The 15,179-nt window shown below is 43.4% G+C and overlaps 1 protein-coding gene across 1 annotated transcript; it reads left to right on the forward strand.

Annotated features, from left to right (window-relative positions):
- Nucleotides 1-431: 431 nt before the first annotated feature.
- LOC310854063 (desmin-like) lies at nt 432-11,675 on the forward strand (the record flags this gene model as incomplete). The annotated part of the gene is made up of 9 exons (XM_083758546.1): nt 432-997; nt 5,306-5,366; nt 5,602-5,697; nt 6,310-6,471; nt 6,691-6,816; nt 7,326-7,546; nt 8,191-8,234; nt 9,024-9,112; nt 11,553-11,675. The coding sequence occupies 9 exons, from the start codon at nt 432-434 to the stop codon at nt 11,592-11,594; spliced, it is 1,407 nt and encodes a 468-aa protein (XP_083614672.1). The 3' UTR covers nt 11,595-11,675.
- Between the last annotated feature and the right edge of the window lie 3,504 nt (nt 11,676-15,179).

Below are 15,179 nucleotides of genomic sequence, written 5' to 3' on the forward strand. Positions count from 1 at the left end.
CAGGGGGAAGGGGTTCTATTCAGTGTAAACTGACTGACAGACTTCTACAACAATCTGATCTTATGCCTTTAACGCAAGCAACTCTGGAATACCACACACTGACACACCCTGAGCGAGAGAGAGGGGGGGGGGGAAGCAAAATAGAGAACGTGAGAGAGAAGTATAGGACAGAGGTGGGGAGAGATGGAGAGGGGGGGGGTAGACGCAGTAATCTTAAGGGAGGGGACACGAGGTGGGTCTCGCGAAGAGAGAGAGAGTTGGAAGGGGGGATGACTACAAATAGTCAGGGGCAGCAGGTCCTGCTCTTCAGTGAGCGTCATACTCCTGCTCCGGCCCTGCTTCTCACCAGGCGGACCCTTCTCACACAACACACAGCACCGCATCTCTCTCTCACTCTCTGTCTCTCCCCCCCGGCCTAAACCAGCGCCAACATGACCTCCTACTCGCAGTCGTCCTCCTACCGTCGGACCTTTGGCGACCAGGGGGCCTACGCGTCGCCCTCCCTCAACCGCTCCCTCTTCGGACGCCCCAGCTGCGGCTCTGCGGGGGGCGCGGGGGTCCACGTGGCCTCGCGCGTCTACGAGGTGAGGACCTCATCGGTGCCGGCCTACTCGTACCGTGCCTACGGCCGGCCGGCGGCGGCGGCGACGCGCGCTTCGGGCCGCGGCCTCGCCGGCGAGACGCTGGACTTCAACCTGGCCGACGCCGTCAACCAGGAGTTTGTGGCCACGCGCACAAACGAGAAGGCGGAGCTGCAGCACCTCAACGACCGCTTCGCCAGCTACATCGAGAAGGTGCGCTTCCTGGAGCAGCAGAACCAGGCGCTGACCGTGGAGGTGGAGAAGCTGCGCGGCCGTGAGCCCGTGCGGGTCGCCCACCTGTACGAGGAGGAGATGAGCGAGCTGAGGCGCCAGGTGGAGGTGGTCACCGGACAGAGGTCCCGCGCCGAGGTCGAGAGGGACAACCTGGCCGACGACCTCGACAAGGTCAGACTCAGGTGGGTTGGTTGATTTCGTCGACTGAAGCCATGACGAAAAGTGTTCGTCGACTGCCTATTTTCACTAATGAAAACGAAATAAAAACTAAGCTATGATAATGATTGATGACTAAAACTAAGACTAAATATATTGACAATTCCGTCACAAGATAAAAACTAGACTAAATTGTTAGGGAGGGATTAGTGAAGAGATCCAGTAGAACTAAAAGACAAGGCATTTTTATTTTAGTTGCAAGCTCACAACTCTAAAACTAGACTAACACTATAACATTTCAGATGACTAAAATATGACTAAACCAAATAAAATGAAATTTCATTCAATATTCTGTCAAAATCAACACTAGTTGGGCTGGGCTGCCTGCAAATCGACCTCTACGGAAAATACCTATAGGCCTACAATGTGTCAGAGATGCAACACGTTGCATGAATTGGGCAAAAAAGTGTCTCTCAGCTTAATTGTTACAGGACTGTTTGTGTATATGTCACATGTGTATATATGTTTTACTATTTAGTTACAAAGTAAATCACAGGCTTATGGAGTTTGCCACTGTATCATTCTCCACTATTTTGGGATGGCTTTTCCAGAGTTGGAACACTGCTGCTGCAGTGCCTTAGGGAGGTCGGGCACTTCATGTTGGCCGATTAGGCCCGGCTCACATTGGGCATTCCACTTCATTCCAAAGGTGTTTGATAGAGTTAAGGCTCTGTGAGAGGGAGGATTACTGATTTAACCTGTTGTGCCTTGATCAAGTCCATGCACAACAGGTGCGCAGCCACACCCAGCTCTGAGTCCAGTTCTAGTTTTGACTGCTTAAATCATTCATCCTCCCTCTCACATACATAGTCTGGATTTTCGGTGGTTAGGTGACCACCAAACATGACGTCACGAGCCACTCCAGCCCTTCTCTGTTTTTCACCTCACCACCGCGTAACGTTATTTCAGCTCCGGTGGTCAGCTCACCACCAGAGCGGTGGTCACCTCACCACCGAAAATCCAGACTATGAATAGACCTTTATACTGGCTTGCACAGAGTCAAGCCGCAGGCTCTTAGTCAAGTTCATCCTTTCTGTACAATAAAAATATTTGTTTATCAATCTGTCTGGTACAGTACTTACACAATATTATAACTATGTGGTTGGAGGTAGTCTCACCACTCTTCTATTGAGAAATGTGTTTTCTTTGCATACAGTATGACACCTATTGTAGATATACAAGCACTGTAGTACTGCCTGAAGCCCAACATGCTCAACAATAAGAACATTTGATTGTCCATGTGAGGTTTTCTACTTGAATGAGCTCACATATAGGGAAACAGGGGTTCAAATGGTCGAAATGTATGTAGGGCTGAAGTGGTCAATGCATGTTTTGTAATGATACCGGTAATCTAAATCTACAAAGTAACAGTAACTAAAGTTTTCAAATAAATGTAGTGGAGTAAAAGTATATTTGCCTCTGAGATGTAGTAGAGTAGAAGTAAAAGTGGAAATACTCCAGTAAACTAAACTGAGTAACGGAGTACTTAGTTAGTTAGTTTACACCACCGTGATGAAGGATATAAGGATATAGTTCCCCCGCACCGCCAAAGGATGCTGCTGCTAAACTGTGCTAAATCCCATCCGTATTGAGATGCAAAGGAATGCATGACACGATCAGGGGAACGGATACAGTTAAAGGCGGGGTCGAAGTGCAGGGTATTCGATCCCGTTCAAGAAAGAGATGCAGGAATCACATACGAGGTCCACTGGGACCCCCTGAAAGCCACTGGCATTTTGAGGGCCGTGCATGTCCGGAGGTTGAGACATGTAAGAGCGACGACGCAGCGGTCTGATTCAAAACCGGCCCCAGTGGAATATGAGAGTTGTTGAGAGTTGTTTGTGGTACGGTAATTGAGGTGAGGTCGTTATCTGTGTTGTTTGCTGTGGTTACCGACACAGGGTATTTTTAGGCCACTGTTTGCCGTCATGATGATAAGCACAGTGCTTTTAAGTGAATCAGCTGTCAGGTTGTAGTAGGCCAGTGTGGGTCTTTTAAGTGAATCAGCTGTCAGGTTGGAGTAGGCCAGTGTGGGCCTTGAGCTCAAAGTAGGTCCCCACATGCTTTTTAGGGGTTATCCTGCAGATGACAGTGAAGTGACTTTTAAGACCTTTTTGAGTGGTGCAACCACTCCAAGGAATAGCAATGTCCGTCCTAACCTATGTCCTAACCTATGTGACTATGTTTAGAGTACCAGTAGGGGCAAAAGTGGCGCTCTTGTGCCAGAAACAGAGAGAGATAGTGTTGCACTGTTGCCTGCTAATTACAGAGAGAGAGAGAGAGAGAGAGAGAGAGAGAGAGGGGGGGGGAGAGTTGCAACACTCAGTTCACAAGGGTGTTATTTTTTAATACCTAAAAAGAAAAAGGCCATTGGTTCAACAAACTATACTTTAAAAACTGTTCAAACATTGGCCGAGAATGTTTTAGGGAATGTTTTAGGGAAAATATATTTTTGCACAATGTTTGTGTATTTTGAGACATTTAATCTAATCAGGATATATTCTTGTCTGGATGGGGAAAAAATGAAAACTGAAAACCTCAAAAGCGATCACAGGTTCAAGTTTATGTTGTAGCCTACACCACAAGGTTCTTGCCAAATAGCCAGGTTGAACACTATTTTTTTCTTTTCTTCAGCCAGTATAAGCTGAATCCATTAAGCTGGGCCTTTAAATCATGCACTTCGACTTAAATTGAAATGAGAATGTCTAAATTGTCTCAACAGGACAGCAGGTTGGTCTTAGAGAGACCACCCCTACCTCCCTGAGAGTTCACAAGTTAGATTTATGCAATGCTATACAACCTGTTGTACTGTAGGAGTGTAAGTATCCACAAGCTCACAATGTGTGTTGTGATCGGCTATATATATTCCGCCTAATGTTTGTCCCTGGATAAGGAAGCTGGGGTTCATGTGATTAGAACCAGGACAAACAGTACAGTGATTCACCCTGAAGAGACAATTACAACGTGCCTCTATTAAAATAAAATATCTATTTATAATGGTGAACTCACACCGAAGAACTGGACTGGAAGAGCTGACCGAGGCTTGATCTGCATGATCTTTGAGACTCAGAGGAGTAGAGGGAAGCAATGATATATTTTTGAATCATTAACTTTATGGACAGTGCGCGCGCACGTGCACATGCATGCACGACGACGTGCATACAGTGTCTGTGTAAGCATGTGCTCATATTCATCTCTCTTTGAGCCTGCTGGCATATATTGTGCGTGTGCTTGTGCATGCGTGCCTGTGCATGTGCTTGTGTGTACAGCATGCGTGCTGTGTGAGGGTGAGAGAGAGTTACAGCAGAATCTCACACACACGTCATCCATCTTCCGTCTGCACACTCATAGGCCAGGCCTGTCTCTACCCATCAGTCCTTGCTGCTCCTGGGGCAACGCTCCTCCACAGCGCTGTGTTTAAAGTGCTCTTCTATAAAAGGACAGGAACGAATGCACGAATCTCAACCATCTCTGATGATTCCACCCCTCCTCTCTCTCTCTCTCTCTCTCTCTCTCGCTATGTCTGTGCTGTTACTGCTACAGTATGTTGACCTATTGATGAACAATAACATATTATTTTGTTTTGGGTCCGAGAAGCTAAATCTCATCAAATGTTGGTCTGTGGCTCAAAGCAGGCTCCAATCAGAAGCAGTCCGATAGCAGGGCAAGGACCTGAACTGAACTCATGCACAAATACTTTTCAACTTGCTTAACGACAACTATGTAACTTTCGCAGTGGCCCCTCCAGCCTATACATGGATTACATGTCCTGTGAAGGTATTGGCGAAATGGGTGCCTTAAGGTTCATACATAGTCTGGATTTTCGGTGGTGAGGTGACCACGGAACTACAACATGACGTCACGAGCCGCGGTGAAGAGCAAACCACCGCCACCGCTCCAGCCCTTCTCTCTGTTTTTACTCACCACCGCTCAACGTTATTTCAGCTCCGGTGGTCAGCTCACCACCGAAAATCCAGACTATGAATGAGCCTTTACTCATTAGACAACACTCATGGTCATTTTTAAAAGCAAGCACTCCATTACTTTAACTCAAATACAAATTTGACAGAGCAAACTTTATTCAAGTAATATTTGACCTGGAGTAGCCTCCATGGTGGAGATACTCTTCTAGTTAGTTTATTTTAGAATAATTGCAGCTCTACTCCAATTATTTGCAAAATTGCAGCTTATAACATTTTAACATGTTGATGTTATTGGATCTCACATCACAGATCACCAACACTCAATAAAACAATCTCTCTCTCTTTCTCAAGGCTACAGGAAGAGATTCTTCAGAGGGAAGAAGCTGAGAGCAATCTGGCTGCTTTCAGAGCGGTGAGTTTCCCACACTGGGCATCTCCGTGGGGGTGTGGGGGGGTGGGGGGGGGGTGTTCTAACACCAAGTCAACATAAATTAATCAACCTGTGCAGAAATATACTCTAAAAATCATTGAATATTATTCTAACTCAAAGCTTTGCTTCTGGAGGCACAAAACAGGTCCACGGGCATATCATTTTGGGGGTCATGAAAATGCATCACTGTGAACGGCATGCGTTTGTCGTCAAACAGGACGTGGACGCAGCTACTCTGGCCCGTCTAGACCTGGAGAGACGCATCGAGACTCTACAAGAGGAGATCGCATTCCTGAAGAAGATCCACGAAGAGGTCCGTTTGTCTGTCCTGACCTTGTGTTTGGTCTCTCCTTCAAGGTCTATCGGTATCTGTACAGTGTGTACACCTGTCTTCATGCGTCTGTCCCTGTCCCTCTGTCTGTCTTGTCCAGGGATGACAGTGGCTTGAAGTCCTTGCCAGAACTAATCTTTCGGGTCTAAATTTGGTGTCAAACCCCTTCAATATGAAGTTAGGGTTGGGGTCGGGGTCAGTAAAATAACAAAAATAGCGTATCTGCAAGCACGCAAATGGCATGTGTCACAGGACACGTCGTGAGCTTGTAGATCTGCTATCTTTGAAAATAAATTGGAGAGGGGTGGATTTCTGCCTATAACTACATGCCCAAAACAGGTGAAAAGTGGTTAAGCTGTATTCCCCACTATTAGAAGACAATATTATTGGTGTGTGTAGTGTGGTGTAATCTTAACACCACACACATTTACTCTCTCCACTTTCTGTCCACTGCTCTCTCCCTCCATCCAGCGTGCAGTTGTTTTGGTCATGAAAGTTGAGAACAATGCATACGTGCAGTTAAAAGCTAAATCCGTTTGGCCTTTCTCCTCCTCCTCCTCCTCCTCCTCCTCCTCCTCCTCTTCGTCCTGGCAGGAGATCAGGGAGCTGCAGGCCGAGATGCAAGAGACTCAGGTCCAGATCCAGATGGACATGTCCAAGCCGGACCTGACAGCCGCCCTGAGGGACATCAGAGCCCAGTACGAAGGCATCGCCGCCAAGAACATCTCTGATGCCGAGGACTGGTACAAGTCCAAGGTATGGAGAGAGAGAGGGGGGGGGGGGGGGCTGTAAAAAGATAAACAGAGTTAGACAAAGATTCATAGATAGCTATAGGTATAGGCAAACAGACAGATCGAGGTTTATTAGTAAAATGTATATATTTTGTGGTCAGAATGGAAGCCTGTAATTGTTCAATATTGCGTGATATCACGTTGTTATGTTGTGACCTTTGCCCTTTGCCCCCTGGGCCTGCAGGTAACTGACCTGAACCAGGCGGTCAGTAAGAACCACTTGGCTCTGAAGACGTCCCGTCAGGAGACCATGGAGTTCAGACACCAGATCCAGTCCTACACCTGTGAGATCGACTCTCTCAAAGGCACCGTACGTACCCACACCGATCATGCACACTCTGTACTACACACACATTTTTTCCACAGACCACTCGCCCCCAGTGATTCTTGTATTCATTTTACTGAGGCTAAGGTTGTATGTTGGGTTAGGCAATGGGCATAGTTTTACTGATGTCAAGTTTAGGAATGAGGTTTGTGTTTTGGGGTGAGCGTTCTTGTATTCATTTAAAGTAGTAGTAGTGAATCTTTCTTTTCACTCATGTTGTCTCTCATTTCCCACCCCCCTTCTCTCTCCACTCCCTCCATCGCTGTATTATGATTCTATTAATTTCCATCTATCTATCTATCTATCTATCTACCTACCTACCTACCTACCTACCTACCTACCTACCTACCTACCTACCTACCTACCTACCTACCCCACAATCCCTTCCTAACTATTTTATATAAATTCCTTCTTTCCATACTACCGTAACTACCTACCTCCGGTCCTTCCTTTCTTGTCCTCCCTCCATCCTCGCCTCTCTGGTTCTGGTGCAGAACGAGTCTCTGCTGCGTCAGATGCAGGACATGGAGGACAGGCATGGCCGCGAGGCCGGCGGCCTCCAGGAGAGCATCTCGCAGCTGGAGGCCCAGAGTGCCAACATGAAGGAGGAGATGGCGCGGCACCTCCGCGAGTACCAGGACCTGCTCAATGTCAAGATGGCGCTGGACGTGGAGATAGCCACCTACAGGAAGCTCCTGGAAGGGGAGGAGAGCAGGTATAGAGGTCTACTGATTAAGTCTCATCTCCGTATTCCGTCTGTCTCTGCCTGTCTTTTATGTCCCTCTGTCTTTTTCTGTCTGTTTATTTCCATGTATGTGTCTGTCCATCTGTCTAAAGGCATTTGTCAAATGTCCATCTGTTATTGTTGTTGCTTTCTGTTTACATCTGTCTCCTTAAGTCTGTTAAATCTGTCTGTCCTGTCTCACAAATGATGGCATCATTAGGATAGATTACGGGAGTCGGCCATAGTCAACATATAGTAAAGGCCAGTCCACACCAATGCAAGTGCTTGCAACATGCAACTACTTGCAACTGCATTATCCCCAATGGCAGTTGCAAGGAGTTGCATTGGTGTGGACTGGCCTTAAAACTGTTTTGTCGCAAGAAGTTGCGACTATAGCTGCATTGGTGCAGTCTGGCCTTAAGTTATAGCAATGCTCAGAAGAGACATACAATCTAAAATCAAGAAATGGCAGCAGTGCAAAGAGTACTAATTTAGTGCTCTCATTGCAACAATAAAGTCGTGTATCCGTTGGTCACTTCAATTCAAAAAGCTTTGTTGGCACAGTAAAGACTGTTATAATGCTGTCAGGGGAAAGAGACACATCACTAACACTCAATGAAACTATCTCTCTCTAGGATTGCCTTGCCCATTCAGACCTACTCCACATTGAGTTTCAGAGGTAAGAGCAAACACCTCGTTGCCACTAGAGGGCACAAGTCACAAGTCTGTGAATCAACACAAATGCAAGGAGTTATTATTCGTTCATGCACTTTAAGGTGTAGTCAACCAATTATTGTTTAAATGTTATATTGTATTTGATTATATTCATGAAAAGAGCAATCTTAATAGTTATACAGTAGCTGTAACTTTCCTCTTCTACCCTCAGACCTTTGAAACGATCTAAATATCTCAAGAGACAAAATACAACCACCCCAATTGTATAAGTTGTATTGTATTAACATACTCTACCACCACATACATGGACAACTGGCCTTCACTTAATGTGGCCCGCAGTTTAATATTAGAATATTGATATAGTAGCCTATTTATTTCAGCTGTTACAATTCCAAACATGCAAACATGACCCGCTTAAATTACTATATATCTATATTAGTAGCTGAATGACTAGTTATTAGAATTTAGAATGATAATGGTTACAAAGAAATGCTAACGAATCAATATGTTACGTAGTATTGAGGTGGTGACATTATGTAGCCTACTTTTACAGTACATTAGTACTCATTGTGGTAGTTTGTCTGTGATATTTTGTGGTGTAAAAAGTAACCAATAATGTTTTAAGTTTAAGTAAATGTTAAATAATACTTGAGTAAAAGTACAAATATATTGGCATTAAATACATAAAGTACCAAAAGTAATCATTATGCAGAATGTCCCATTTCAAGTTTTCAAATGTATAAAAATCAGATGGAAATAGCAGATCTACAAGCTCATCTATTTGTTTGAACAGAAACCAGCCCTGAGCATCAACTACGCTCCTCTGAGATGCACGCCAAGAGATCAGTGCTCATTAAAACCATTGAGACACACGACGGAGAGGTAACGCACACACACACACACACACACACACACACACACACACACACACACACACACACACACACACACACACACACACACACACACACACACACACACACACACACACACACACACACACACACACACACACACACACACACACACACACACACACACACACACACACACACACGATCGTTATTGTGGGAACCCATTCTGGGCGGGAACCCCTATTGGTATCTTACCCCCTCAGGCCGGGCACCCATATTTGGGTTCTGTATGTACAGTATTCAAAAATGTAATTTTTTTGATGCTGCTATATAAATATTTGAAGTTTTTCAGAAACCTTAGGTCAGGATTTAGAGGCATTTTTAGAATCGGCCTTAGGCCTAAATGGGTTAATGGATCAGATTCTCATCTCTATCTCTGATTCTCTCAGAATGGCAAGCACTGAATCACACATAGCTAGCCCAAATGACTAAAATCACAACAGAATGCAAAATAAAATGGGATCAGCTAAAAGGATGTGACGTTAGACTATAGGACTGGATAAACCAGAGAGCTCTTAGATTTATTTTTTTCTTTTTACATTTGAGGTCATTTGGCTAATGCTTTCATCAGAGTGAAATAATAAAGTGCAACAGTAGGATCATAATCGTGGCTTGCTAAAGCACCAGTATTTGACTGACAACAGGTGCAATGAATATTCCTGTGTCCTACTCTAGTCCGAGTCCTAGCATTAATTTGATGAATTGAAAATGGTGGGCCCTATTGTAAACAAGTCTAATGCTTTATTTATGGTGTCGTCCACTCACTGTTAACAGTTTTTGTATCGAGTTGTACTTGAAATGTACTGTAATTCTGCAAACTGTTAATACATCAATCAATCAATCAATCAATGTGATGAAAAAGTGCTGCGGGTGGCCAATGGACTATGGTAGGTTTGTTTCCTCATACAATATTGTCGATGCTGGAAACCTCATGGGTCCAAACTGTTGCTATTCAGGATTAAAATTCCAAAACGGCAAAAGTAGAAGATCGACAAGCTATGCTACTTAACGCTATAGTACTGTATAGTAGGGCGTTAATTTATGGAAAAACAAGAATGACTCGGTCATAAATTGCCAGCTGCAGCAAGCTCTCATTTATCATGCCGTTCAGACTATGGGTTTTATGGGTATGTCTCCCATTGGCTTAGAGAGGTAGCCTAGAGGCAGCCAGTCATGAAAAAGTGTCCACTATGGTCGCTACTAGCGATACATGTAAAATGTTGTCCAGCCGCTTTTCAAGCAGCTGGCAAAAACACACACAAAGTTAGAATAATGGAGATATGGTTTGTGCCCGACAGGCTGCAAAGATATTCTGTTGACTACACGTGATCGGTCATGGCCCACATCCCCCCCCCCCCCTATGTCATAAACACACGCATGCACAGACTAGTTCTCGTTGCAGAGCAACATTCAAATTCCTGTCCCACCCCGGGGACAAGGGCGGGACAGGCCTGACACAACATACAGTACACCGGCACGCCGAGATAAGCACGCTTCAGCCCATGTCATGTTATGACAGGCCATGTTATCGTTTCAACAAAGCACAGAACCCCGTTATCTAGATTTGCCCGTTTGTCATTTTGACGTGAAGAGGACTCTCCCTCTCACCAGGTGTCCCGTTGTGTGTCATGGAGAGATGGAATCATGCAGTTTTATCAACCAGTATATGTTATCAGAAACCAGTGATCATTTTGTTGACTAAGACTAAAAGTCTAAGATTTTGATATTTAGTCCACGTGTGTTATTCAAAATGCTCAGACTAAATCATAATTTGCAGTCAAAATAAACACACATCCATTTCCACTCCGCTAAAAATCCAAAAAGAATAAAGTCTGCACACTGGGCCATGCTACAAAGCTTAAAATAATATTGTGGTTCCTTTTTACACCATTGGACTTGACGTTTCAAGCCTATACCGGCTCTTCGTCATTCCGATGAGGAGCTGGGTCAAGCTATAGCATGACCCAGGGTGCAGACTTCATTCTCTTAGGCCTACATCAGTGGTTTTCAACCAGTGGTCCTTGAGGCAGCTCCAAGTGGTCCCCAGCTAAATGATGGAGAGTCGGTAACCAAATGTACCCGTGTAGATCTAGTGTGTAAAATGATACCCCATTCAGTTCACTCTCAAGTTAGATTATTGTTAAACATCTGCATTACTTAATAATTTACAAGAAGTCTACACAATTCAACGTTTGCCTGTTGTCTCTCCTAATGGTACCAGCATCAATACAGCATGGAATTGTGGACAAAATCTTGTCCGACGACAACAAACTATTCAAGGTTTTGGCTCTGGGATGGTAAATCTCATCAATGTGTTATGAGCCTATAGATCGGGTATTTTCGGTTAACAGATTTGGTAGAACCCTTATCTGTAAGCCCCATTCTCCTTTTTTTGCATCCGTTTGCAGGTGGTCGGTGAGTCGTCACAGCACGAACAAGACATCATGTAACTATATGTGTATCACGGAGAAGCAGAGAAGAAATCTCAATATCATTTCTTCTGGTGGATTGGAGGAAAAATAAGTTGTGGAAAATGTGATAAAACAGAGGGGGGGGGGGGGGGGACTTTGTGGATGTTGAGGATGTTGTTGAAATGAGTACCAGAGTAAATAAAACAAATGTACATTTTATATGTGAACACAGTGAAGGTAGGGTGATTGGTAGATATCTATGGGTTTGGGAAGTTTAAAGGTTGTTAAATGTTTATCAATACTGAGATGTGATCAGGGCAGGCTACAGAGAGGGCCTTCAGATTTGTAATGCTAGGTTCGAATTAGATGTTTTAAGAGAAAGGGTACCACAAAATAAGTTTGTAATGCTAGTAATTAATCACATTATCTGGTTCTCAAAGTGTGGTCCAGGGACCCCCAGGGTCTGTAACTCTGAGAATATACTAATGGAAACAAATGGACCATTTGTCCATTTGGTTAATTTGGGTCCATTTGGTTCCATTTGTATACTCTCAAAGCTATGGCATAGGCAATTGGGCATCCTTGAAATAAAAAGGTTTGATTACCACTTATCTAGAGCATTTATCGTTTACAACCCAACACACTGTATATGATTTTGAGAAGATGACATTGAAATGGTGTTTACTTGCTTAAAACCCATTTTGGGGGCGGGAACCCATTTTGGTGTTAGCATCATGCTTTAGCTATTTAAAAATAGCAGATCTACAAGCTCATAGTGCCACCGAGTGGCGCACTACGAGCTTGTAGGTCTGCTATTTTTGAGAAATCGAAGAGCGACTGACATAGAAGACATTTTTTTAATCTGATCTCAGGTCAGAATGAAAACTGTCAGGATGTAGAAGACATTTTTAGAATCTGATCTCAGGTCAGAATGAGTTAATGGCAGTAGACAAACACAGCAGCCTTCGGTCACACTACTAGTGTCATTGTTACACCGACTTTCAATTCACTTCCCAAGGTTGGTCACAAACAAGGCTCTCAGAAGGAAGGACGGTCAGACAGATAAGAGCCAAAGAATGATGGGAGAGGAGATAAAAAAAAACCTTTTTTTTCAGTGTCTGAAGATTGAGCCAAGATTGGAGGCGTTTGTGGTAGGGGGAAAGATGTCGGAGATACAGGGTAGAAAATTAAAACTGCTCTGTGACTGAGAGGACGGCCAACTATCCCTTTTGACTTTCAAGAAATTGTTTGCCAATAAAGCAAAGGATAAAAATGAAAACGATCGATCGGTGTGTGTGTGTGCGTTTCTTTGAATACCTGCGTTTTCTTTTTGGCAGTCTGTGGTGAGATGTCCATAATCGTCTGCATCTGTGTACTGTATGTTTTGTGTGCAACAGACCTTTTTCATGGCAGCCATATTGACACAGTTGTGTAAAGCTACTTCCTATACAGGTGTTACCAATTATACTAATTTAAGGTTTTGTAACTTGTGTTCCAGGATGCTGAATGTTGGATCACTGGAAAAGGTTCTGTTGCTGAATTGAACAGCTGAGCATTAATTAATATCATTGCCTGGTAACACTTGTGGAACTGGAAATACGATATGATTTTTCTAGATTGTTTTAAAGACAATGTTTTTTATTATTTCTCTCCCACAAATCCAGCATTTTCTTCTCTTTTCAATACAGTACAAATGGCTGTAAACTATCAATTCTCTTCTCTCTTACAATCTGTATTTTTTTCTTTTTTACTTGCCCTCTGCTGTTTGCGTCACAACTCAAAATTCGATTTAAATTGCCACCCGTTTGAAGGGATTTTAATTATTACAGAACTATTTGCCAATATGGCTGCCAGGAAAAAAAAGGTCTTATTTATTGTGTGGAAAAGAAATCATTGGCACACATTAAGACCACATACAGTATAGGCCCAAACACATGCTTTAATGAGCAGAATAATAGACGAGTCATACTTTTGTTAAAAAAGCATGGAGTTACTGGCCCTACATGTATGAGAGGTTCACTCATGGTGTGTACACAGGATGGCTATAGAAATAAATAAATCAAATAAATACATCCCACTGCAAGATCACATTGCATTTAAATTAGATCAAACATTCCTAATGAACGTACAACGGAAAAAACTAAAGTTTTAAAGAAAAACGGCAAAAAAAGAAACCCAACTATTTCAGCAAGTGCAGTGTTTTATGTACAAAAGATGGTTTACAAAAATGTACATCTGTAGGAGGTGTGGGGGGGGGGGGGGGGGGGTAATAAGGCATGGAGCTTAAACTCTGGGGGGCTGCGGTGGAGCCTAGTGTTGCCAGATCTATGATAACTATCGTATTTGTACGATAACTTCTGTACCTTCTGTACAATGTGCCCAAATGCACGATAATGTTCTAAATTCCCAGGCTGCCGATTCTGGATTCGGTTTGGCTTTTCAAAATAAGTCAGTAAATCAGTTTTTGACCCTAGATCTGTACTTGGAGGCATTCAAAACACCGTTCGGGTCTTTTCAATCTAGTTTCAGGCTTTTAGTTGCGTATGAGGTCCAGGATGTAGCCTACTTCCACGCAGCATATGTGATGCGTTTTTGTCACGTAGGAGTCTCAAACAAGGTCGTTTCTTTTTTTCTTTGTGAAATTACATATTTACACCCGTCTTTTCTCCCTTTTTTTTGGTGTACGGTATTTTTCTTTCAAATACGATCAGATTTTAAGCCTACCGTATGATAATTTAACATTTCCCTTCTGGCAACACTGAGCCACACAAAGCTACTTCGGGACAGAAGAGGCTCAACAGTCATGCAGGTTTGGGATTCTCAGTTCTTTGGGGGGGGGGGGGGGGATTCCATATGGATGTGCCACATTGTATGGCTGTAAATAGGTCCCTTCTTGGCCCCCTCCACCTCCAAAATATCAACACCTTTTATAGACAAAAATGTCGAAAAAGAAACGAAACAAAAATCAATACACACAATGGAATTATTTTTTCATAGTACAATTCACTGTGGCCACAAGTCCTCATTTGTCATCTCTCCTATCCTAGAATTCTAGAATAATTAACAATTAAATAAGAATTCTGTCTTATTTACACCAACACCACATGATTCTTCAATGTTTAAACACCAGTCTCGCACTTAATATAATTAGACATGAAGGGCAAACTAAGGGTTAAGTGCCTTGCTCAAGACAAGAGCACCTTGACATTGATGAATTGGGGAGTTGGACACCCAGAAATGTTCTCAATCATTGTTTTAGTGTTTCAAATGGTCATGATTGGTAAAAGCTTGGGAAACAGCCAACGTAGTTTCCATAATTAAGATATGTGGTGACCCTGAACGACGAGGATAACAGCAGCTAAATCTCACAGGAGGTGACGGTGTAAATATGGCTTTCGTTCTTGGCCTCGCAGCACATGACTCTAATGCTTCATTTTATACTGTGTTGCATGTCGGTGTCACACCAAAAATAGTCCATACCGCAAGCTTTGTAGAAAAAGCATCCGTCAGAAGAGATAATGTTAAATCCTCTTGAAATGAGGCGTCATACACTGCCACCAATTTTCCTTTTTCTCCTCTGTTAATATATCCATTTGTATTTGATGATGACATATGATGATACAT

The sequence above is a fragment of the Protomyctophum parallelum genome, assembly GCF_964188405.1.
Source record: "Protomyctophum parallelum genome assembly, chromosome: 23".
Lineage (NCBI taxonomy): Eukaryota > Metazoa > Chordata > Actinopteri > Myctophiformes > Myctophidae > Protomyctophum > Protomyctophum parallelum.